This window comes from Balaenoptera ricei, chromosome 8 (assembly GCF_028023285.1).
Source record: "Balaenoptera ricei isolate mBalRic1 chromosome 8, mBalRic1.hap2, whole genome shotgun sequence".
Taxonomy (NCBI): Eukaryota; Metazoa; Chordata; class Mammalia; order Artiodactyla; family Balaenopteridae; genus Balaenoptera; species Balaenoptera ricei.
The window spans coordinates 105,708,964-105,736,285 of NC_082646.1; the positions used below are offsets into that span (position 1 = coordinate 105,708,964).

At 40.3% G+C, this 27,322-nt stretch overlaps 1 protein-coding gene across 3 annotated transcripts in view; it reads right to left on the reverse strand.

Moving 5' to 3' along the window:
• The window catches only part of ATL3 (atlastin GTPase 3), a 54,281-nt gene that overhangs the window by 24,576 nt on the left and 2,383 nt on the right, over window positions 1-27,322 (reverse strand). For 2 of the 3 annotated variants that reach the window (XM_059931833.1, XM_059931835.1), the window contains exons 2-5: window positions 17,372-17,586; window positions 17,088-17,231; window positions 9,061-9,165; window positions 8,510-8,560 (exon numbers count right to left, since the gene is read on the reverse strand). In XM_059931833.1, the coding sequence (XP_059787816.1) occupies window positions 8,510-8,560; window positions 9,061-9,165; window positions 17,088-17,231; window positions 17,372-17,586 (515 nt within the window). Of the gene's footprint in view, window positions 1-8,509; window positions 8,561-9,060; window positions 9,166-17,087; window positions 17,232-17,371; window positions 17,587-20,224; window positions 20,276-27,322 lie in introns of those variants that run through there. The other variant, XM_059931836.1, reaches the window with a different exon arrangement.

Consider the following 27,322-nt stretch of genomic DNA (forward strand, 5'->3'; position numbering starts at 1 on the left):
TGTAACTAGACTACTATATTACACCATACAAAAATTCACTCAAAATGGATCAAAGACTTGAATGTAAAACCTGAGACCATAAAACTCCTAGAAGAAAACATAGGTGGTAAGCTCCTTGACATAGGTATTGGCAATGATCTTTGGATTTGACACCAAAAGCAAAGGCAACAAAAGCAAAAATAAACAAGTGAACTACATCAAACTAAATAGCTTCTGCACAGCAAAAGAAACCATCAACAAAATGAAAAGGCAATGTACCAAATGGGAGAAAATATTTCCCATTCCCAAATCATATGTCAGATAAGAGGTTAATATTCAAAATATATAAAGAACTTATGCAACACAACAGCCAAAAAAAAAAAAAATCTAATTAAAAATCAGGCAGAGGACATGAATAGACCTTTTCCCAAAGAAGACATACATGTAGCCAAGAGACACATGAAAAGGTGCTCAACATAATTAATCATCAGGGAAATGCAAATCAAACCCACAATGAGCTATCACTTCACACCAGTCAGAATGGCTATTATCAAAAAGACAAGTGTTGGAGAGGATGTGGAGAAAAGGGAGCCCTTGTCCACTCTTGGTGGGAATGTAAATTAGTGCAGCCACTACAGAAAACATTATGGAGGTTCCTCAAGAAATTAAAAATAGAACTACCATATGATCCAGCAATCCAACTTCTTGGTATATATCCAAAGGAAACAAAACCATTATTTCAAAGAGATATCAGCACTCCCATGTTCATAGCAGCATTATTCACAATAGCTAAAATACAGAAACAATCTAACAATCTAAGTGTCTGTCAATGGAAGAACAGATAAGAAGAATGTTATGTATATTATATATATATATACATAATGGGTTATATATACCACAAGGGAATTTTTTTCAGTCTTTAAAAAGAAGGAAACCTTGTCATCTGTGGCAACATGGATGAAACTTAAGGGTAATATGCCAAGTTATATGCAGATTAACCCTCCATGTTGTTCAAGGGTCAACTGTAGTTAATAATACTGTACTGTATACTTGAAAGTTGCTAAGAGTTTTAAAAGTTTTTATCACACACACACAAAAATAATAAAAATAATTTTTTATTAAAAAAAAGAAAATAGGGACTTCCCTGGTGGTCCAGTGGGTAAGACTCCATGCTCCCAATGCAGGGGACCCATGTTCAATCCCTGGTCGGGGAACTAGATCCCACATGCGTGCCACAACTAAGAGTTCACATTACGCAACTAAGAAGTCCACAAGCTGCAACTAAGGTTCTGCATGCCGCAACTAAGAAGTCCACATGCCGCAACAAAGATCCCGCGTACCACAACTAAGACCTGGCACAGCCTAAATAAATAAATAAATAAATAAACAAATAATTGTAATAAATAAATAAATACATAAATAAATTACTAGGATGACGGCTATGCCCCAGGTCTAAAAGAAGCACTCCAGACTAAAGGAAGAAAACACAGGCCAAGAAGTCATGCCTCCCCAAGGAAAAATAAAACAGAACCTAAAGTATTAAGATCAGACTGAGACATTTTTTGAGTCTCTCCTTTGCAGACACATTACTGATAAGCACAGAACACTAAACTAATGAAAAGAGTGATATAAGACACCTCAGTTATGAAGAACATATACATATATCCATATAATAAGGCAAATACAAATACTTTTTTTTTAATTTATTTATTTTAATTAATTTATTATTTTTGGCTGTGTTGGGTCTTCTTTGCAGTGCGCGGGCTTCTCATTCTGGTGGCTTCTCTTGCTGCGGAGCACGGGCTCTAGAGCACGGGGGCTTCAGTGATGCGGCATGTGGGCTCAGTAGTTGTGGCTCGTGGGCTCTCTTAGAGCACAGGCTCAGTAGCTGTGGCGCACGGGCTTAGTTGCTCCATGGCATGTGGATCTTCCCAGACCAGGGCTTGAACCCGTGTCCCCTGAATTGGCAGGCGGATTCTTTTTTTTTTTTTTTTTTTTTAATTTATTTATTTATTTTTGGCTGTGCTGGGTCTTCGTTTCTGTGCGAGGGCTTTCTCTAGTTGCGGCAAGCGGGGGCCACTCTTCATCGCGGTGTGTGGGCCTCTCACTGTCGCGGCCTCTCTTGTTGCAGAGCACAGGCTCCAGACGCGCAGGCTCAGTAATTGTGGCTCATGGGCCTAGTCGCTCCGCAGCATGTGGGATCTTCCCAGACCAGGGCTCGAACCCGTGTTCCCTGCATTGGCAGGCAGATTCTCAACCACTGCGCCACCAGGGAAGCCCCGGCAGGCGGATTCTTAACCACTGCGCCACCAGGGAAGCCCACAAATACTTTTTTAACCAAAAATTGCAATGTTAACTACTGGGAAGATGAGAGGAAGGAGACTGAGTGAGGGGTAGGAGTTGTAAAGAGAGAGAAATCCTAATTTTATATAAGAAATAATACTTAAGTTTTTTAAATCCAGAAGGAACAATATAAGCACGTTCTTTAAAACTGTAGACACAAATAGCAGAAGACACAGCCAAAAGGAGTACAAGTGGCTGCCTCTGGAGAAAGGGAATGGGACGTAGAAAGGATGCTCATTATGAACACTGCAAGACTACTGACTTTTAAACTATGAATACAGATAACCATGTTAAAAATAAATGTTTTTTTAAAAAAGTACAGGTTTCCCTGGCGGCGCAGTAGTTAAGAATCTGCCTGCCAATGCAGGGGACACAGGTTCGATCCCTGGTCCGGGAAGATCCCACATGCCGCAGAGCAACTAAGCCCGTGTGCCACAACTACTGAGCCTGCACTCTAGAGCCTGTGAGCCACAACTACTAGGCCCACACGCCACAACTACTGAAGCCTGTGCACCTAGATCCCGTGCTCTGCAACGAGAAGCCACTACAATGAGAAGCCCATGCACCGCAATGAAGAGTAACCCCCGCTCGCCACAACTAGAGAAAGCCCACACACAGCAACGAAGACCCAATGCAGCCAAAAATAAATAAATAAAATAAATAAATTTATTAAAAAAAAAAAAAAAGTACCTGGTAAATTAAAATACTATATATAAAAAAAGACAAACACACACTATAAAACTATATACAACTATGATTTCCTATCTGTAATTCTGAAATCCAAAAAGCTCTAAAACCCCAAGTTAAGCAGCAAACTCATTTGGAGGAAAGTCTGCCTTAAACTGATGTAAGGCTTTAAATAGGTTTTATTTATCCTATTTCATATAATTAGTCACACATTTCACTGCAGAAATATTAATGTGTTTAATTAGAAGGTATTAACCAAATGCCCATTCCTATCCTAGACATCATGCTATAATATATGCACCATATTATCTATCTAAAATCCAAAAACGAGACTTCCCTGGTGGTCCTGCGGTTAAGACTCCGTGCTCCCAGTGCAGGGGGGCCGGATTCGATCCCTGGTCAGGGAACCAGATCCTGCATGCCGCAACTAAGAGCCCACATGCCACAACTAAAAGATCCCACATGCTGCAACTAAAGATACCGCATGCCACAACCAAGATCCCAAGTGCCACAACGAAGACCCAGCGCAGCAAAATAAGTAAATTAAAAAAATTTTTTTTAATTTTAAATCCAAAAAAATTTGAACTCCAAAACACCTGTACCCTCAAAGCATTTGGATAAGGGCTTGTTGTCACATGTCATATATTTCCTATAGGGATACATACCTGCTTACAGAAACGCAGGAAAAGAATAGAAAGGATATATTCAAAACTGATCGGCCTAGTGGTTACCTCTGGGAAGGGGGAGAGGGGGACTTCAGCCTTATCCAAAGTGCCCAATTTTTTGAAAGGATAATATTTCTAATTTCATAAGTAATATTATACATTATTAACTTTTAAAAAGAGAAAAAGTATTACAATGATAGATATCATCTTACCCATTTAGAGAGCTTAATTCTAGGCTCTATGAAGAAGGCACAGAGTGAAGGGAGTATCTCCACCAGGAAACCTTTCCCAATCCCCCAGGCTGGGACCTCTGATACCTGGGCATCTCTCTCCCTCAGCACTTAATAGGTAAGGAACTCCTGTTCAGAACCCTGTTTTTGTAATTTACATGGAATCAAATCTAGCCACTTTTTTTCTTTTGTCTTCTTCCTTTGACATCTTGCTTAAAAAATTCTCCCTCGGGACTTCCCTGGTGCTCCAGTGGTTAAGAATCTGCCTTCCACTGCAGGGAATGTGGGTTCAATCCCTGGTCAGGGAACTAAGATCCCACATGCCGTGGGGCAACTAAGCCCACATGCCTAAACTAGAGACCCCACGTGCCACAAAACACAGAGCCCACGCGCCCTGGAGTCCCTCGCACCACAACTAGAGGGCCCGTGTGCCACAACAAAAAATCCCACGTGCCACAATTAAGACCCGATGCAGCCAAATAAATAAGCAAATAAATATTTTTTTAAAAATTTCTCCCTCAGGGCTTCCCTGGTGGTGCAGTGGTTAAGAATCCGCCTGCCAATGCAGGGGACACAGGTCCGAGCCCTGGTCCAGGAAGATCCCACATGCCGCAGAGCAACTAAGCTCATGCGCCCCAATTACTGAGCCTGAGCTCTAGAGCCTGCGAGTCACAACTACTGAAGCTCGTGTGCCTAGAGCCCGTGCTCCGCAGCAAGAGAAGCCACAGCAATGAGAAGCCCATGCACCGCACGGAATAGCCCCTGCTCACTGCAACTAGAGAAAGCCCGCGTGCAGCAATGAAGACCCAATGCAGCAAAAAATAAATAAATTTATTAAAAAAAAAAATTTCTCCCTCAATATTGCATATTGGCCTATTTTTTCCAGTTATTTATGGTTTTTTTTTTACATCAAAATATTTAATCATCTGGAATTTATTTTCGTATATAGCACAAGGTAGGCATCTAATTTCTATTGTATCTAAATACATAGGCAACTATCCTAACATCATTTACTGACTGATCCATCCTTTATGTATTATATATTCTTAAGTAGAATGAAATAAATGAAAATGTACTGTATCATAAGTATATATCACATTAATCTATTTTTCCCTGAACCAGTGCCCTGTTGCAGTAATTATAGCCTTATAAGATGTCCTAAGTCAGTTTTCTCTTATTTCCCCCACCCCTTGTAATATTCTTGGCGGTTTCACAATTTAACTTTCCAAATGAATCTCAGAACAATTCTGTCAAGTTCCCAAAAGAATACCTTTATGATTCTGTTTAATGGGAAAGAAGTAACAACTTTATAATACTCAGTCTCATATGAGGTAACATTTATAAAATACACAGCAGTGTCTGGTACAGAGTAAGCAATAAACGTGTTAGCTCCACATATAGAAGATACATATGAAATATACATATTTACAGAAGAAACAAGGTGTATTCCTGCATGTGGTTAAATCTTTTATATGCCTCATACAACACTGAAGTGCTTCATACAGGTCTCCTTAAATTTATTGCAAGTTGTTAATATTTTGCTGCAGCAAATGTTTTCCATTACATTTTTAAACTGGTTAATGTTGGTAGATAGGAAAGCCTACAGATTTTTGTATTTGTACTTTGTGATTGGTACCGAATTTTTTTTTTTAGTTCTAAACAGTTCACCAGTTGATTCTTGTGAATTTCCAGGTACACAAGAAAACTATTGTCTCTTTCATAAAATTTATATTTATTCAACTTCTAGATCTACCATCAATCAGCCTTGTCCAATGAGACAAGGCCTCTGGCCATTAGGCCCAGTGGTCACCCTCCATAGGCGTAAAATCCATCCGACCCACCATCCCTGTTCTCACTGAACAGTGCCTTAACCCTAGTCACATCCCCCCTCCAGCTTCACAGTCGAAGGCACTGGCACGATCAGCCACTTAATTCTCCGGTCCCCCCTCCCCCACCCTCAGACAATTCCACTGTTTCTCCTGCAACTTCAGAGCCACAATGAACACTCTCCTAAATGTCCAGCTCCTTCTCTGAGAATTTCTTCTACCTCCCTGCTTTAACAAAACCTGAGGGCATAATTTTCCCCATAAATATCTGAAGTAGCAGCTGTTATTCTCTCACATCCCATGTGTCTCCAGATCAAAAGGTGGGGTTGGTGACTTCCCTGCTCCCCTTTATCACTTCTCAACCATCATCCTCCATCTTCTGGTAAAAAGCCCTACTCCTTTAGGATTTGCGCCATTCTGTAGAATAACCTCTTTCCCCATTCTTTATTGCCATCCATCTGCAAACCATGTGGTCATTCCCTATCATTCATCAAGCACTTTGACACCTGTCCCAGTCCTCTTCATCAAAGCAGGCACTTCCATTCAATCCCTGCTTCAGCCAAGAAACTACGATGAGTAAAGATTTTTTCCTCCCCTACAGTAGGACATAATTAACAGAATCAGGAATGTTTAGTTTTGAAATGATTATGGAAAAGACATGTTTAAACACATCTTGGGTTTGAGGAACCAGAGGATGGTGGAGCTCTTGAGAATAGTATCAAAGGAGAATTACGTAACTGCATCATAATCCTTATCACCTGTTATGGAGTTGTGCCCACCCCCCAAAAAAATAGGTTGAAGTCCTAATCCCTGGTACCTGTGAAATGTGACCTTATTGGATGAAGGGTCTTCTCAGATTATTCAAGTTAAGATAAGGTCATTAGGGTAAGACTTAATCCAATATGACTAGTGTCCTTATAAGAAGACATAACAGAAACACAGGGAACAGAATGCAACGGGAAGACAAAGACACACAGACACAGGGGGAAGACAGCCACATGAAGACAGAGGCAGAAACTGAAGTGTTACAGCTGCAAGCCAAGGAATGCCAAAGATTGCCAAAAAACCACTAGAAGCCAGGAAGAGGCAAGAAAGGATTCTCCCCACAGGCTCGCAGAGACTGTGGCCCTGTCAACCACTTCATTTTCAACTTCTAGCTTCCACAACTGTGAGATGATACAGTTCTACTGTTTTAAGCCACCCAGGTCATGGTACTCTGTGACAGTAGTCCCAATACATCACCCATGCCTAGTCATTTAGGTACCCTCTCACTGACTGGACTACAAAATCCATAAAGAATCATGTCTACCTCACATACTATGGTATCTACAGCACTTGGTCCACTGCCTCACACAAATTAGGCACTCCAAAAAAAGGAGCTTAGAAAGGAATAAGTTTCAGGTGAAAAGGTGTCAAACTCAAGTTTTGAAGGATATGTACTATGGAGCAACAGCTCTCAACCACTGAACGATGGCATTGGTATAGAGCCACCAATTATGAAGTACAGGTAACTGCTAATAGTAACATTAAGAACCAAAATTTAGGAATTATTTCCTTTTTTTTTTTAAAAGAAATAGAAATTAGAACTAATTCAAGGTAATTTCTATAATAAAAGACACCCCCACTCTGGTATTGATATGTTTCTTGAATGCCGGTGGGAGGAGTAGAATTAGAGAAGCATGCCAAATTGCATCCAACTCTGGAATAATCAATGAAGAGGATTTTACAAGAAAAATGTAGAAGAACTGCTACTATTGGGACTTCCCTGGTGGCAGAGTGGTTAAGAATCTGCCTGCCAACGCAGGGGACACGGGTTCAATCCCGGGTCTGGGAAGATCCCACATGCCGTGGAGCAACTGAGCCCGTGCACCACAACTACTGAGCCCGTGTGCCACAACTACTGAAGCCCGCACGCCTAGAGCCCGTGCTCTGCAACAAGAGAAGCCACCGCAATGAGAAGCCCGCGCACTGCAACGAAGAGTAGCCCCCACTCGCCGCAACTAGAGAAAGCCCACGCGCAGCAACGAAGACCCAAAGCAGCCCAAAAAAAAGAACTGCTACTATGGAGAAGAGGAGACAATGACTAATAACAGTAGCAGTGACAGGTATAAATAATGGCTAGCAGTTATTAAGCACATACTGTTTTCCAGGCACATGATCCTATGCATTTTATAAATATGAATTTATTTAACCTCGCCTGAATTATTGCAATAGCTCCATAACCAGTCTCACTGAATGCGCACTTGTGCCTCTAAAAATCTATTCTAAACACAACAGCCAGGGTGATCCTTTCATAATATGTCAAATAATATCACTCCTCTGATCAAAACATGGTTCCCATCTCACCCAGAGGAAAAGCCCAAGTCCTTACAAAGGCAGGGCATCACTGGAAGCTGAATGCCTCTCTGACTTCATCACTTGGCCTTCTCCTGTCTCACCCTCCAACCCCACCCACTGGCCTCCTTGCTGTTCCTGGATCCCGCCAAGCACACTCCACCTCAGGGTCTTTCTTCCTGCTGTCCCCTCCCCTGCACCACTCCCCTCACCCCTCCCCCCAACATATCTGCAGGACTGACCCACCCACTTTCTTCTGGTTCCCAGCTCAACTCACTAAGGCCTTCCCTGACCACTCCAGCCACAGATACAGAGTGCAGGATTACCATGAACCCCAAGCCTTCCTCCAAGTTTCAATCTTTGGCTGAAACTACTCAGTTGTAAAACTTATCTTAGCCTTAAAACTTTTAAATGATATATTAACCTTTTTATGAGAAATATATACCTGTAGCTGTTGAAGATCATCTTCCTGAATGTTCTGGGACAAATTATAAATCTAGAAAACAAAAGTCCAGATTTATTCTACTCTAGCTTACTTCAAATGAATCCCAAATAAGCCTAAAGGACTGAACAGAAGCTTTGTACAATTAAAGATCTGCATATAAGAATATGAGGTCTGTTTAAACAGTAATAACATCTGTCTTTTGGAAAACTATGCATATAATGTTGAAATCACATAATCTTTCCTTTACACTTTAAAATATAGTTTTCTTCAATTTTTACCAAATCTACATTTCCTGTATGATGTAAATGATATAATTTCGATTTTCACTTTTCAGACTTTTCTTGGAATATACTACATATATTTATGACCAAAATGGAAAAATAGTTTAGGCTCCTTCTTAAGCTTGTAAGAACTTAACTTATATCTGTAGTCTAAAATGAACATTTACATATCACCATAGAAATGCTGATAACAGAACAATAACTGAAACTAGATGTATTCTCTTCATCTTATTTCTTCTACAAACTTTTTTCCTAGTCAAATGGCCTTACCTGAACAGAACTAGTCATGGTACTTAGAGCAAAGATGGTAGCACAATCTTTCACAGTGGACTGGCTGTCAAATGCCCCCTGGGTATCCATCAGAACAACTGCAACCTATGAAAAAAAGGAAACACAAACAAAATATGTAAAAGTGAGAAGGGAAGACATGCAAGGAGAAATTGAAAAGTACAGGTAATATTTAAATGAGGCTTAAGCACCTGCTCGTAGGTTCTATCAGAAAAGTACAATTACAGTTGACCCTTGAACAACAGGGGTTTGAACTGCGCAGGTCCACTTAATACGTGAATTTTTTTCAATAAATGGAAGTAATCAGCTGCCTTCTATTTTTGAACAGAGAACTTTGCTGGAGAAGATTATCTGCTCTCACCCGGTGATATGATACAAAATAGAGGTATACAAAGCAATATGAAAAGAGGGGAAAATCACCCTAACAATCAAAACAGCCAAATGTTGAAGTCAATTAGCTCACTTTCGAAGCCAGTCATTTGGACTGGCTAAGTCAATTAACTAATTGACTTAGTTTAAACTTAGGCATAATCAAAAAATAAATAAATAAAACATATGGTGTGGGATATTTTTGGCATTTACCTGCAAGGCTGCATTCTTCTCTCAAATTTCTAGAGTTTTCTGGTTGTTTGATAAAATAAAATGAACATTTATTTCAATCTTTATGAAAGAGAGACCACACGACAGATGCCAAATGAAAGCAGGAGAAACTAGGCTATCATTCACTCTATGTAATTTGGTTTCATGAAGCCTTAATGAACGTTCCCACCTTAAAAGTTAGATGTATGCAAAATGTTAAATAAGATATAGTACCTTATAATCCTTATACAACTTGCTATAATTTTCAATCATATAATTTAAAAATAAAACTTTTCAAACTCATGTATAACTGGTTCCAAAAGAGGACAGGGTTTAACATGTTCAGAAAAATAAGTAAATTCATCAGCAAGTGCCTAGTTCTTTACCAATACCGAAATTATTGCAAAGGCCAGAAGGGAAGCTTTCTATGAAGCTCTATTGAATACAAGAAGAGAAATACCATAGTCAAAAACATTTTTAAGTAAGATTTATGATAACAAATACAAATCAAAATTTTTATTCTTAGAAATGACATTTTTATTACTTAGAAAAGTATTTTTATTCTTAGAAATGATAATAAATCATTTTATATAGTTTATATATCAGGGCCCATTAATAACATATATTTATGGATTTTCATATACCCAACGCACTACTGTGATTGAATACATATGATATAAATTCAACCAAAAGAAAGCACTATTCAGAAAAAAAAGATCAATTCAAATGAAATGAAGTTTCTAGCCTGAATACACTGAAACCTAATGATAAAAGACTTCATCTACCCATACTTTAGCGGTTTTGTGAAGAGGATACTGTCAAACTAAACGACCAATCAAGACTAATCATGGGGACTACCCTGGTGGCGCAGTGGTTAAGAATCTGCCTGCCAATGCAAGGGACACGGGTTTGAGCTCTGGTCCAGGAAGATCCCACATGTCGCGGAGCAACTAAGCCTGTGGGCCACAACTACTGAGCCTGTGCTCTAGAGCCCACGAGCCACAACTACTGAAGCCTGCGTGCCTAGAGCCCATGCTCCTCAACAAGAGAAGCCCACGCACTGCAATGAAGAGTAGCCCCCGCTCACCGCAACTAGAGAAAGCCCGCACGCAGCAACAAAGACCCAATACGGCCAAAAATAAATAAATAATAAATTAATTAATTAAAAACAAAAATAAAACTGAAGGTTTAAAAAAAAAAAGACTAATCATGGCTGGAACAAGTGGATTTCCACATGTGAAAGGATGGTTTTGGATCCCTACCTCACATCATATACAAAAATTAACTAAAACAGATCAAGACCGAAATATTAGAGCAAAACCCACAAAACTCATAGAAGAAAGCATAGGTGTAAATCTTCATGACCTCAGATTAGGCAATGGTTTCTAATATATGACACCTAAAGCACAATAAACCAAAAAAAAAATACACAAACTGGACTTCAAATAATTGCAAATCACATACCCGATGACGGTCTAGTATCCAGAATGCGTAAAGAATTCAACAACAAAAAGACAACCCAATTAAAAACTGGATTTGATTTGAACAGACATTTTTCCCAAGAAAATACACAAATGGTTATGTGAAAAGATTCTCAACATCATTAGTCATTACTAGTGTTACATCATGGATGGGCCTTGAGGGCACTGGGCTGGGTACGAGAGGCTACACAAACGACCCATATGTTATGTGACTCCATCTGTAGGAAACAGCCAACATGGAGGAGGAAAGTAGATCGATAGTGGCCATGGGCTGGGAGAAGAGGGAAATGGGGAGTGACTGAGTTTCTTTTGGGGGTGATGAAAATGTTCTGGAATTAGATGGTGATACCTGTACAGCCTTGTGAGTGTACTAAAAACTGCTGAATTATATATTTTAAAGGTTGAATTTTATAGTATGTGAATTATACCTCAATGAAAAAAAGAACATCATGGCATCTGCTAATGAGAAAAATGAGGCCAAACAGAGGGAAAAAGAAGACATACTAAAGAGAAGCTCTTTGAGGAGTGGGAGTCATAAGTATACTTAAAGTGCTGCATATTTCAGGGAAATAGTATTCTCATATCATGTAGTGGAATAGTAAAATACCATAACTACCTTCAAGAACAATTTGGCAATAGCTAGAAAAAGAGGAAATGGGCATTCTCAGACCCAGTAATTCCACTTGTAGGTGGCTTTCTAATTAGACAAGCTCTAAGCTAAAACCTCACCAAGTATAAAATAAGACAATCTTGCTAAACTTTTATTTGGCTAACTTCTAAAGAACTGCTTATCAGTATAGCATTTATCCAATATTAATTTTTCTAAATTGAAGTATAGTTAATTTACAATGTTGTGTTAGTTTCTGGTGTAGGAATATTGATTTTTTTTAAAGCACTCCTGATCCTGCTAGATGTCTGAACGTAATTTTTTTTAAAACACATTAGAAACACAACAAGGTATCCCTACACACCAGAAAATTGACAATACCAAATGCTAACGAGAATATGAAACATCAGGACCTCTCACTCATTGCTGGAGAGCATGCAAAATGGCACAACTAGTTTGGAAGACAGTTTGGCAGTTTCTTACAAAACTAAGCATAATCTTACCATACAATCCAACAGTTGCACTTCTTGGTATTTACCCAAATGAGTTGAAACTTATGTCCACACAATAACCTGCCCATGAATATTTACAGAAGCTCTACTCATAATTACCAAAACTTGGAAGCAAACAAGATGTCATTCAGTAGGTGAGTGGATAAACTGTGGTCATCCACATAGTGGAATACTATTCAGAAATAAGAAATGAGCTATCAATACAAACAGATGTGAGGAACCATAAAAATATGTACATTGCTGGGCTTCCCTGGTGGCGCAGTGGTTAAGATTCTGCCTGCCAATGCAGGGGACACGGGTTCGAGCCCTGGTCTGGGAAGATCCCACATGCCGCGGAGCAACTGGGCCCGTGAGCCACAATTACTGAGCCTGCGCGTCTGGAGCCTGTGCTCTGCAACAAGAGAGGCCGCGATAGTGAGAGGCCCTCGCACCGCAATGAAGAGTGGCCCCCACTTGCCACAACTAGAGAAAGCCCTCGCACAGAAATGAAGACCCAACACAGCCAAAAATAAATAAATAAATAAATAAAATTTTTTAAAAAAATATGTACATTGCTAAGTGAAAGAAACCAATCAGAAAAGGCTATATACTATATGATTCCAACTATATGACATTCTGGAAAAGACGAAACTATGGGGACAGTAAAACAATCAGTGGTTACCAGGATTTCAGGGAGGGGAGGAGGAACAAACAGGTGGAGCACAGAGAATTTTTAGGGCAGTGCACTTCCTCTGTTGATACAGTAATCGTAGCTACATATCATTATACATTTATCAAAACCCACAGAACGTGCAACACAAAGAGTGAACCTTAATGTAAACCATGGGCTTTAGTTAATGACAACCTATCAATACTGGATCATTAATTATAACAAATGTATCACACTGACAAAAGATGTAAATAATAGGGAGAAACTGGAAGGGGGAACTCTGCACTTCCTGATCAATATTCCTATAAACCTAAAATTACTCTAAAAAATAAAGTCTATTAAATTTTTTTAAAGGGCAGGAAACCAAAATGATGTCAATAAACATGGAGCTCTATAGAGGAGTCAATTCAACAAGATAAAAAAATGAGGGCACTATAAATGTCAGATAACTAAAAGCAAAGCCTGCTTACTACTAACACTGTAGAGATTTCCTAAACTCTTAAGGAGAATTAATATACCACATTCCCCCAAAATTAAAATGAGGCCCACCAGTTCTGTACAAAGGGATCACATAGTCAACAATAATTATTTATTCCTAAAAACAAATTAAGAAAGTATCTACCGGGGGGTGGGACGAATTGGGAGATTGGGATTGACGTATATACACTACTATGTATAAAAGAGATAACTAATAAGAACCTACTGTTTAGCACAGGAAACTCTATCTGTGGTGACCTAAATGCAAAGGAAATCTATAAAAGAGTGGACATATGTATGTATAACTGATTCACTTTACTATACAGCAGAAACTAACACAACATTGTAAAGCAACTATACTGCAATAAAAATTTTAAAAAAAAATGCCTACCACACATTACCAGAAATGTAGAAACAGAACATGATACAGAAAACAAGAACTGAAATGAAGGTCATAGGGCCTTGTTGTGGTGCCGTCTCCAAGAGTCGCTATGTTACCCACAACAGGCCCTTAACTCACTGGGTCATTTTACAGTATCTCTAAAATGAAGATTCGACTTCCATTTCCAGTCAAAATGGAATAACAGACTGGATCTACCCTCCCACCTAAAACCAAACATAACAGACGAAATATATGAAACAACAGTTTCAAGACATTGGACATCGGGTAACAAAGGATAATGATCCTTGAAAGAAAGGAAACAGATGAGGTGAGCTTTACAGTTGACCCAGCTAACAGGCCAAGGCACAGGGAGGGGGAACCCAGGCAGAGCCACCAGATTCTGAGTCAGGAAATACAGCTGAGAGTCAGGAAGACCAAGGAAACAGGAGTTCTTAGGCAGAGCACCTGAGAAGAGAGCTACAGAGACAAAGAACACCAGGGATCTACAGAGGGTACCCATCAAGTGTTCAGCTGAGTCCTGACCAGCCCATGTGAATAAGGAAATTACCTGAGGCTGGAGAAAGAGCCATTCAAAAGGGTTAGAGGGAACACTACCTAAGGCTCACAGAGGGCCAAGAACAGCACCTGTTCCCTCCAGTCAGACTACAAAAACCCCATAAAAGCAACTAGACAAAAAGACACGTTAGACACACAAGAACAATGATAAGGATAACAGCAATTTCTCAGCAGAAGTAATGTCAGCAAAAAGGCAGGGGAGGGACTTCCCTGGTGGCGCAGTGGATAAGAATCAGCCTGCCAACGCAGGGGACACAGGTTCGATCCCTGGTCCAGGAAGATCCCACATGCTGTAGAGCAACTAAGCCAGCGAGCCACAACTATTGAGCCCATGTGCCACAACTACTGAAGCCTGCATGCCTAGAGCCTGTGCTCCGCGACAAGAGAAGCCACCATAATGAGAAGCCCGTGCACCGCAACGAAGAGTAGCCCCCGCTCGCCGCAACTAGAGAAAACCCGCATGCAGCAACGAAGACCCAACGCAGCCAAAAAAATAAATAAAATTAAATCTTTTTTTTTGGCTGCGTTGGGTCTTCGTTGCTGCGTGTGGGCTTTCTCTTGTTGTGGAGCACAGGCTCTAGGCACATGGGCTTCAGTAGCTGTGGCACACGGGCTCAGTAGTTGTGGCTCGCTGGCTCTAGAGCGCAGGCTCAATAGTTGTGGCGCACAGGTTTCGTTGCTCCACGGCATGTGGGATCTTCCTGGACCAGGGTTCGAACCCGTGTCCCCTGCATTGGCAGCTGGATTCTTAACCACTGTGCCACCAGGGAAGCCCTAAATTAAATCTTTAAAAAAAAACAAAAGGCAGGGGAGTGACATCTTTGCGGCACTGAAAGACAAAACTGCCAGCCTAGAATTCTATACCCAGCATAAATATTTTCAAAACAAAGGCAAAATACTTTTCAAACATAGAAAGAAAGCTAGAAGAATTCTGCACCAGAAGAGCAGCACTACAAGAAATATTAAAGAAGTCCTTCAGGCTGAAGGAAAAATGAATGCAAAAAATAGATAAAAATCTGGACACAAAAAGTGAAGAGCAGTTAATGGTAACTGCATGGGTAAATATATGGCTTTTTTCTTATTATTTAAATATCTTTAAAAGATAACTGACCATTTAAACAAAAATAAAAACAATGTTATTAAAGTAAAACAGTGACAAAAGCACAAAAGCTGGGAGGGGAGAAATGGAACATCAATTAAATTTCAGTAAAGCTGTTAAAAAATTAAAGGCTGGATAAAATAATATCTAAAGATCCTTCCATGCAAAAGTTTCTAATGTTATATTCCAAAAACTCCTTATTCTCCTACATTCTCTTCTCTTAAAAAAAAACGTGTGATAATCTCCCCATTTTGCTATGCATTTCTGCATGTGTATCTATGCTAAAAAAAAAAAGGAGGGTTTTCCAATATACCTTTCTCCTGAAACTTCACTAAAAAAAAAAAAAAAGAGAAACAAACAAAACATTAAAAGAATAAGGAAATTTGGGCTTCCCTGGTGGCGCAGTGGTTGAGAATCTGCCTGCTAATGCAGGGGACACGGGTTCGAGCCCTGGTCTGGGAAGATCCCACATGCCGCGGAGCAGCTAGGCCCGTGAGCCACAACTACTGAGCCTGCGCATCTGGAGCCTGTGCTCTGCAACAAGAGAGGCCGCGATAGTGAGAGACCCGCGCACCGCGATGAAGAGTGGCCCCCGCTCGCCGCAACTAGAGAAAGCCCTCGCACAGAAACGAAGACCCAACACACAGCTAAAAATCAATCAATCAATCAATCAATCAATAAATAAAGTAGCTATTAATTTAAAAAAAAAAATGCAGATGTAAAAAAAAAAAAAAGAATAAGGAAATTTATAAGGAAAAAACACAGAAGCTGTGGAAACAGTGATCAAGAGTCATGCATCAGGGACTTCCCTGGTGGTCCAGTGGTTAGGACTCCTAGCTCCCAATGCAGGAGGCCCAGGTTCGATCCCTGGTCAGGTAACTAGATCCCGCATGCTGCAACTAAAGATCCCGCACACAGCAACGAAGATCCTGCGTGCCGCAACGAAGACCCAGCGCAGCCAAATAAATAAATAAATAAGTAAACATTAAAAAAAAAAAGTCATGCATCAACTGTCCAGCTCTCAAAATATTTAATTACTTAACATCAAGGAAACGGCTGAAGCTGAACAACCTGAAGGGGGGATATGAAACCTGAAGCCCTGGAAAGACTCAAAAATGAGAGGCACAAACAGCTGTGAAGGCATGCTTCAGGGTGAGGCTAAAAACAGAAGGAATGGGTTAAAGTCTGTTGAAGAAACAGTCATAACCCCAAATCCCCTCTTCCACTTTAGGAGACACATGACTTGCCCCTGCTGACCCTTACAAAGAAACCTGGGGAGAAGCTCTACAACTGAAGCTTACTAGGCTCGATGAGGTGGGTAAGATGCCCTGCTGACAGCTGGAGGGGTGGGGGGAGTGAATGCTCACAGGAGTAAGAGTGTAAAGAACAGAAGTAACATCTGAACAGCTGAGAGCATTAGCCTCTGGGAAGTGAAAATGAGCAGACGGAGGACTAGGGCACCTGACAGCTATTTTTCGTTAGAAGCCTTATGTTACTCTTTGACCTTTTAAACTATATTCATGAATTAGTTTTAAACGTGCACTTATATCATTCTGATAAAAATCATTTTTAATTGGATTATCAGGCTACACATTAAAGTTCTCATTTTGTTGTGTTTGTTAGTTTATAAGTCTTTTTCTTCCTTACCTTCTTCCCATCTGGCTTCTCCACAGTGAAAACCTCACTCCAGATCTGAATCCCAGTGGTTTCTGGGTCAGAGCCCCCTCTCCATGAAAACCCTGTTAACGGTTCTTCTGGGTCACCCAACCAATTTGAACGGCCACCTTCCTTCTATAGGAGAAATAAGAAATTTCCATTAAGTCTAAAATTTCGAGTAACTTTACACATCAAGGATAATTCATGAGCTTAGTTTGCTCTTTTGGACATAACAGTCTCACTTTCTAATTGGAAATGAAATAATTCTACTTTACCTGGAAATATAAGTATCGTAGCATGAAGTCCAGAAAGAAGGACTTGCCCTTTCGGAAGGCACCAGCCACTGACACCACCACCACATCAAGGTCTCGGATGTGTTCCTGTAAGAGGATGCTGGCCAAGGCTTTCTCTTCTAGCTCAAAGGCATGTTGGTCTTTCTGAACCAAAACAACCTGCACTGGACAAGGCTTTGCACTCTCCATAGCATCACCTATGTTGTTGTAGAGAAAAAAAATTAGTCTCAAATATTTTTAAAATATGTATTTTTTAACATGGGAAGAGTAAAAACTTCTTAAACACGGCACAAAGCACCAAACCATAAAAGAAAAAAATGACAAATTCGACTTCATTAAAACTAAGAATTTTTGTTCATTAAAAGACATCCTTAAGGGAGTAAAAATGCAAGTCACAGGCTAGGAGGAAATATTCCTAACACCTAAATCCAAAGGACTCATATCCAGAATCATTATAGAAAAAGAAAAGAAAAAGACAACCATTTCACCTTTAAAAATAGCAATGGGTAAAAGATTATGAACGAGCATTTCATTGAAAAAGGATATCCAGGGCTTCCCTGGTGGCGCAGTGGTTGAGAATCTGCCTGCCAGTGCAGGGGACACGGGTTCGAGCCCTGGTCTGGGAGGATCCCACATGCCGCAGAGCAACTAGGCCCGTGAGCCACAATTACTGAGCCTGCGCGTCTGGAGCCTGTGCTCCGCAACAAGAGAGGCCGCAATAGTGAGAGGCCCGCGTACCGCGATGAAGAATGGCCTCCGCTCGCCACAACTGGAGAAAGCCCTCGCACAGAAACGAAGACCCAACATAGCCAAAAATAAATAAATAAGTAAATAAAATTTAAAAAAAAACAAAATACTACAAAATTCCATGTCCAAATAAAGGAGATTTAAAAAAAGGGATATCCAGGACTTCCCTGGTGGCGCAGTGGTTAAGAATCCGCCTGCCAATGCAGGGGACACGGGTTCAATCCCTGGTCCGGGAAGATCCCACATGCCGTGGAGCAACTAAGCCCATGTGCCACAATGACTGAGCCTGTGCTCTAGAGCCCGCGAGCCACAACTACTGAGCCCGCGCACCTAGAGCCCGTGCTCCGCGACAAGAGAAGCCACCGCAGTGAGAAGCCCGCGCACAGCAACAAAGAGTAGCCCCCACCCGCCACAACTAGAGAAAGCCTGCACACAGCAACGAAGACCCAATGCAGCCAAAAATAAATAAATAAATAAATTACTTTAAAAAAAAAAACATAATGAGATACCACTGCCCAACCATCAGAGTGGCTAAAATTTCAAAGACTGACAATATCAACTGTGGGAGAGACTGTGGTACAAACTGTAATTCTCATACATTCTGATAGGAATAGAAAAAACCGTTAGGCAGTATCCACTAAAACTAAACATAACTATGATAAAGCAATTCCACTCCTAGGTATACACCTAAGAGAAATAAATGTGTATATCCACCAAAAGACATATATACAAGAATGTTCACATCAGCTTTACTCAAAATGGTCCAAAACTAGAAATAACCCAAACGTCCACCAATAGTAGAAAGGGTGACTGCCACTGCTAAGTGTCTTTTTGGGGTTTTTTTTGGCTGCAACACGTGGCTTGTGGGATCTCAGCTCTCTGACCAGGGAAACCCTAACCCTAACCCTAACCCGCAGCCCCTGCAAGGGAAGTGCAGTCTTAACCACTGGACCACCGGGGAAGGCCCTAAGCCTTTTAAATACATCATTTTACTTAATCCTCAGAACCCTACGAGGTAAATAATACTGCCCCATTTGAAAAATAAAGAAACTAAGGCTTACAAAAGTTAAGCATCTTTCTCAACAGGTTCTGGAGAAAAGCTTGAAAAGATCTTTAGGTGGCTATGTTTTGCAAATCACTCTTAATAACCTAGTCAAGGTTTTAGGGACAATTAATTCTTTAGTTAAAAATTAAGCACTAACCAGTAGTTTCTCTTCTAGAGTTGAAAGCACAAAGATATTAATTCTTTGAAATTCAGAGCCACTTAGCTATGTGGATTTATGGAAGGTTTACAAAAAAACAGCAGTGGGGCCTATGAAATGAGGCAAAGCACTATTTCCCTTCCCTAAGTGTATGTACTAAAGGAGATGTTTTTAGGTAGTTAAAAGGACACTTGTTTTAATTACGTATTTTAATGACTATTAAACATTAGGAAACAAAACCATGTTTTAATGGATTATTGCTTAGAAGGAGGCTAAGTTTTAAAAACTAATCAATATAAAGTAAATTGAAGGACAAATATTAAGTTGAGCATAGAACAGGTAGGCAGATTTGGCCAAAATCATACACATGGTCCCAGAAACACTTTCATCTGGGAAGCACTGAAGGCTGAATGATCACAGCAGGCAAAGTCGACAAAACAGCTTGACTGCCAGACTCTAATCTTTAAGTATGGGAATTGCTGCTCACTTTTTATTTTTTATTTTTTATTTTTTTTTTGGCTGCATTGGGTCTTCGTTGCTGACCATAGGCTTTCTCTAGTTGTGGCGAGCGGGGGCTACTCTTCATTGCGCTGCGTGGGCTTCTCATTGCGGTGGCTTCTCTTGTTGCAGAGCACAGGCTCTAGGCACGCGGGCTTCCGTAGCTGCAGCACACAGGCTCAGTAGTTGCGGCATGCAGGCCCTACAGTGTGCGGGCTTCAGTAGTTATGGCACGTGGGCTCAGTAGTTGTGGCGCATGGGCTTAGTTGCTCCGCGGCATGTGGGAGCTCTCCGGACCAGGGATCGAACCCGTGTCCCCTGCACTGGCAGGCGGATTCTTAGCCACTGCGCCACCAGGGGAGTCCCGCTGCTTGCTTTTTATACTTACTGTATCAGACAGCAACAAAAGGGTTCTTGCCACTTTTTAATTTTTTGCAAACTGTTGGAAAACAATTTATAAACATTGATTCAATGTCATTCTAGCATTATAATACATATATACTAATACTTTTCTTTCCCATTATTTCCTATTATAAAAAGGAAACATTTCTGTAAATAATCTCTTAGAGTTCTTATTGCCATAACAGCAGGTGCATCCAGGACCTGAAGACCTTCAGTCTTTTATATCAAAGAAGAAATGAGAACAATTTATTCACACCTTATGGATAAGCCACAAGGTTAAGTACTGTGCAGTACTCAAAGCAATACCAAAGTCCCTGAGATGGCCAGTTGCTCCCCCAATATTCATTTTCTCCTCCTGCTATGGTAATATATTTTTAGCTGGGCATATAAATGCTCAGAAGAAACACATTTCCAACCCAACCTTGTATGTAGGGTATCACTGTGTGACTAAGTTCTGACTGGAAATGATATAGCAACTTCCATATCATGCATCTTCCCCCTTCCTGCTCGCTATATGTGAAAGTGGGAGTGAGTCACCCTGGACCAGGCACGTGAGGGCAACACCCTAGGAATACTGGAGCAACAAGAGAGGTAGGGCTGAGGACTTGGTGTAGCAGAACTGCCATGCTGGCTCACTTTCATATGAAAGAAAAATGTCTACCTTGTTTAAATTACTTATTTGGAGGCTCTATGAGATGTAACCAATACAGTAGTCCCCCAGGACTTCACAATTAAGTTCATGGTACTGGCTCTTTCAATTTTATCTATTTCACTATTAAAGTTTACTGAGCAGTGTGAATGTACTGATACAAAGCAGGCACACAATAAACAACTGTAAAAAGGATGAATGATATGTACCATAATATAGTTGAAAGCTACCACCCTAAGGATGCAGGTGATGTTGTCAGGGCAACAGGTATGGAAGATAAAGTTACCTGGGCTACAAACAAGATAGAATAATCACATGACAAAAATGTATGCAGTTGCAGACAACGAATTGCACTTCAAGAGAAGATGAAGACCACTAAGAAGGACAGTTTAAAAAAAAATTGATAAAGCCTTCCCTCATCTCTTCCTCTTTCTGCCTATAGCAAAGTGAAAAAGAAGAGAACCAGGCTATATTTAGTTGAGGGAGCTGGGGTGATCCTGCATTTCTCTCCGACAGTATACTGGGCACACCGGATTTTAAAAGATCTTGTTCCTTTGGTTTGGATCCACTTAAGGGAAAAATCATTTTAAACTGTACACATCACTAATAATTTAATTTAAACAAATAGAGCTGCTCATTTTTCACCACACTATCTTTATCTCTCACTTCCTAAGACAAGAGAACTATATTATTGATCATCCAAGTAAAAATCTTATTTCCACTAACCCTTTTCTAGATATCATGTAAATTTCCTTTGCTGATTTATCCTCGCATCTCGGACAACCTGCCCCCCAATCTCATAGATCCCTTAATCAAAACCTCAGGGCCCTCTCCTTTAGCCACGTCACCTTCCAACCTTTCCTGCCTGTTAGGTTGATCACGCAAGTCAACATCCCCGAGTGTTGCTTTAAGGATGTTACCTCATCCTTCAGGGATGAATGCCTTCATTACAGTACATAAACATATCATGACAGCAACTACATAAAAAAAATCAAGGACTTCCCTGGTGGCACAGTGGTGAAGAATCTGCCTGCCAATGCAGGGGACACGGGTTCAAGCCCTGGTCCAGGAAGATCCCACATGCCGCGGAGCAACTAAGTCCGTGTGCCACAACTACTAAGCCCATGCTCTAGAGCCTGCGAGCCACAACTACTAAGCCCGCGTGCCACAACTACTGAAGCCCGCACGCCTAGAGCCCATGCTCTGCAACAAGAGAAGCCAACATAATGAGAAGCACGCGCACCGCAACCAAGAGTAGCCCCCGCTCGCAGGAACTAGAGAAAGCCCGCGTGCAGCAACAAAGACCCAACGCGGCCAAAAATAAATAAATAAAATAAATAAAACAAATTTATTTAAAAAAACTACAAAAACATTTTATGGATTGATGGCTGAAAGCTAAAAAATCTCCATCCTGTAAGTCAAAGCCTTTCACCATTCGCCCTACTGCCTTCGTTCCTCTAATTCTTTATTCTCCTCATCCTCCCAGGTAAATTTATACTCATTGGTCTTCCTCCTAGGAGAAAGTTAGGATTCACGTCCTGTCCTGTCTTGATTCCAAATTTTCAAATATACAGCCTATTCAACCATTTGTTCTCACAGCCTGAAATGTTTCTTCCACTTGATTCCAGCAAACACTTGCTCATCCTTCAACAATCACCTTCACCCTCCCTCTGTCCTGATCGCCCACCCCATCCTCTCAGAGTCCATCACTTTGCACGGTACACTAAAAGCGATCAAGAGAGACAGCAGGGCTTAAATCCTTTCTTTCTCACCTCTAGAATGTAAGCTCCATGAAGGCAGAAATTTTTGTCTCTTTTGTTCAATGCTATATCCCCCAAGAACCAGAACAGTGCCCACAGAGAGTAGACATCCAATAAACAGTTGGGGAATAAACGAAAAACTCCACCATTTAGTCACAATGTGACTGTGGATAAATTTCTAACCATTTGTAGCTCCATTTATTTATAAATCTAATACCCATCTCAAAGCAGTGTCTGACACATATTAGGGACTCAATAAAAAGAACCCACTTTCCTATTTCCACTAAAACCTTTACTATTATTCCACTCATTACAACATAATAATATTGTAATGAGCTCCTGGGAGCCCCTGGGGAGTAGGGAAACCACCACATTCAGCCCCAGTATCTACCATAGAATAATAGCTTCCTAGTACTGTAAACACTAAACCCTACAGTACATGTAAAGAACCTCAATAAAAGTCAGTTTCTTCCCTTCCTCCTCCCAGTCTCCTTTCTTTGTCAACCTCCCTGAAAGTGTGTCTTCATCCACTTATCTACCCATTCCCTTCTTATCACCTTGCAATCTGACTTTCCTCTCAGTCTCTCTGTTGAAACCATTCTCTAGTTCATCAATGACCTCTCCTGCCAAATCCAATAGGCCTTTCTTGATTCTCATTCAACTCTGCACCTGTGATATAACACACTGGCCAACCACTTCTAAAACTTCTTAAAACTTTTGGACTCCACAACAGTGCCCACTCCTAGTTCTCTTCCAGCCTCTTTATCATCCCCTTTCACCGGTTCTCCTTTTCAGCCTCCTGTGATACCCACCAACGCCCTGCTTTAGCCTTCCGCAGTTCTCAACCTCTCCCTGAATAAGCTCTTTATTCTTATAATTTCACTACACCCTCTATTTTGGTGATGCAACTTCATTAATTTCTAACCTGCACTTAGGTCCAAATGTGCAATTGCTTAAGGGACAGATTCACCTGGATATTCCACCATCAGCTCACTCTCGGAGGAGTATTACGGAGAAATATATGGGTATAAGAGTCAGGAGAGGGCTTCCCTGGTGGCACAGTGGTTGAGAATCTGCCTGCCTGTGCGGGGGACGCGGGTTCGAGCCCTGGTCTGGGAGGATCCCACATGCCGCGGAACAACTGGGCCCGTGGGCCACAACTACTGAGCCTGCGCGTCTGGAGCCTGTGCTCCACAACAAGAGAGGCCACGATAGTGAGAGGCCCGCGCACCGCAATGAAGAGTGGCCCCCGCTTGCTGCAACTAGAGAAAGCCCTCGCATAGAAACGAAGACCCAACACAGCCAAAAAAAAAAAAAAAAGAGTCAGGAGACAAGTTCCTGTTCCAGTTCTACCACTAACAACCTGTGTGATTCTGGGCATGTCTAGTCTTCAGTCTCAACAGTAAAATGAGTCAAGATTTAACCTCTAGCAACCCTTTCAGTTCTAACATTTTATAAGTCTACATTTAGCATCATCAAAATGAATCCTCTCAGCTGCTCCACTTCTCTCAAATCTCCGCCTTTCAGCCTTCACATCTTCCCTGACTCCATCTTCCTATATGAAACATACCACCAGACCCTATCATTTCTTCCTTCTATGACTTAAGCTCCTGGTTTGGCAAAGACTGTTATAACAGTGAAGGAGTATCTACAGGAGAAAGGCCTTCCCTAACAATCAGGAAAGACCAGATTTCTGGGCCCAGTTTCGTACTAACCGTAACAGCGTGAGTAAATCACTTTACTTCTCTGTGTCTCAGCTTCGTCCACAAAATCAGGCAGTTAGGTAAAGCCATTTTATAGCTCTAAAATTCAATCTCTCTTGAACAACTGAAAATTTCCTGAATATCTAAATTGGCCAAACTTGCTGGGTAACGTATTCATGCCTTGGCTTAATTTAAAATTGTATAGTCCTGGCTAAAGAACAGATCAAAATTTACGATGATAAAAACATTAAAGCAACTTGCTCAGCAAGGACCCCACCAAAGACTTGGGGGTTTGTTTTAGGAGTTTTTTAAGGGGGAGAGATACTCCATTTGCAGTGAAATTACTCCCATGTCTCAGTAATCTTATACTCTGGAGATCTAACCTCCAGGGACAGTACTAGAAAAACCTTTAAGTGGCAACCTTATATGCCTTCTCCCTTTAGCGAAGCAATCATTTCCCAAGGTCTAGATATGCATTCTGCGATGACAACAACAGTAAGGCTCACTTACATGAACAGTTAATGTTCGATATGAAGAGGTAATGCTCTATTATGTTCATTTACATGAATACCAGATGTGACATTTTATACACATACAAAGATATGGCCTGACCACAGTCACATCTATCATCTGTATTTTTGGCCGCACCACGCAGTTTGTGGGATCCTAGTTCCCCGACCATCTGTATACATTTAAGTGAACTTAAAACCTAAGTTTAGGGAAAACCTAAGTTTAGGGAAAACCTAAGTTTAGGGAAAACCTAAGTTTAGTGAACTTAAAACCTAAGTTAAAAAAAAAAAAAAGTGAGTGGTAGAACTATATCATACTGCCAATTCTGATTAGTGCTGTAAATAGCTCATAGCAATACTGCATCAGCCATCATTTCGAAGTATGTAGAAATGTTGAAATATTTGCATAATTAAAAAGGACTCCAATAGTTGATGTGGAAGCTACAACATTTTTTCTAATTACTTTTAAAGTACTGACGTATCCTTTACTTTGGACACAACACACCTTAACCCAGACTAACCAATAGGTTTAAGTATGCCTATTCAAACAATCGTTGTATCATTGGATTCAACGGAGAAGCTCTGCACTAAAACAAAAACAGACAACCCAAACAGAAGGGCTGAAAGACTAACAAGTGAAATTAATTATTATAGGGACAAATTTGTAGAGATCTGAGCAAATTACAGCGCTGATTCTTCCTAGAATTATTTCTGAATTTTCAAAGGACTGAAAGAAAAAAAAAAAAAAAGTAGCTGCACAGGCTAAATAAAAGTAGATGAGACTTCTGAATTATAATTGGCCTTCCTGCTCCTATGGAAAATGTAAATTTTAAGAAATAAGTTCTATCAGAAAAAGCATTATGGGGAAAAAAGTTTAAATGTCCCTCAAATACTTGAGAAGACCATCTGAACAGTGATAAATTCAATGAAACTAGTTATTTGGAAGCAATTACAATTGCTATTTCAGATAATTCAGACAGAATTTAGTAGATCAAGTCAACAGTTTAGACCAGGGTTTCTCAACCTCAGCACCACGGATATTTGGGGCTGGATAACTCTTTGTTGTGGGGAGCTACCCCATTCACTGCAAGATATTTAGCTGCATCTCTGGCCTCTACCCACTGGATACCAGTACAGCTACCTCCTGATTGTGAGACCCAGCAATGTCTCCAGACATTGCTAAGTGTCCCAACCAGGCAAAATCGCCCTGGGTTAAGAACCACGGGGGTAGAGCCAGCCTCAGTACTCATCCTTACGGTCCAGAGAGTTTTGAAAAGCAAATCCTAACTACAGTTATAGAAACATTTCACTGAGTAGCGTGCATGACTCAGGGTAAAGTTATGACCTGAGTTTTCCACTCTCCTTTTGAAATACCACATTTTCTAAAGGGCAAAAGCAACACACCCAAAAACAAAAGCATACCATTTTCATGCCTTGTTCTTACTGGCAGTCTTTAAAGTTCCTAATTCACAGAAAAGGCCAAAGAAAACACATCATCATATGTAAGGCTAAGTACACTAAAGCCCTCAGCCAACTCTACAACTGCTGGGTGTGGCTCTTTTTTGGTGATGGTGAGGGAGTGCTTTTATACACTGTTTTGTCTCAAGGCAGTAAGCATGCCGGTAGATACACGTATATTTTTAATGTTGTTTCAGTGAAAGTTCTATTTAAATGCAACTTAACAGAACAGTAGGGGAAATTTGTACCTTAGCACAGAATGCTGAACAAAACCACATTTTCTTTGTCAATTTAGAATTCTGTACTGCTTAATGGATTTATGAAGATCAACTATGACTAAACAGTATTAAAGATTCAGAAATGCAGAGACTGGGCTGAATCTAAAAATGATGCCAGGCTATACTATAGGCATCTAATTTAATACAGGCATTTAATAAAATAGATGCCAGGCTATTCTATTAAAAAGATAAAAATCTTTCTAATAGAATGAATTCAATATTCATCTTATTTGACTTTACCCTAAAAATAAGAACACCACCAAAATCAATCTGGTTACCTGAAGATTTTAATTACCTGTATTCCAGTTGAATAAGACTTTCTTAACTGGCAATATTTGATTTGGAGTCCTTATCATTTCAAGACAAAAAGAATTAATCTACTTCTTTGCTTAGTCACCTACTATACCACTAAAACCTATTTTCTGATTTGTAATATACTGATACTTTATCTGTGAAATATATGTAACACATTCTAACAATCAAAACATATTCTAACAATCAAAACACATACCAATAAAAGGCATTCTTTAGATATTTGCATGGAAGAGTATCAACTCAATACAAAAATACTGATATTACAAATTATACTTCCTATAAAGTAATAAATCAATTCAAATTAAGCAACCACCTACAGAGAAATTTGTATACATTAGTATAGAAATTAAATTACTTGCGTTTTGGGGTTTTTTTTTTTTTAAACTGTTGCTTGGCCCCTCAATATATTAAA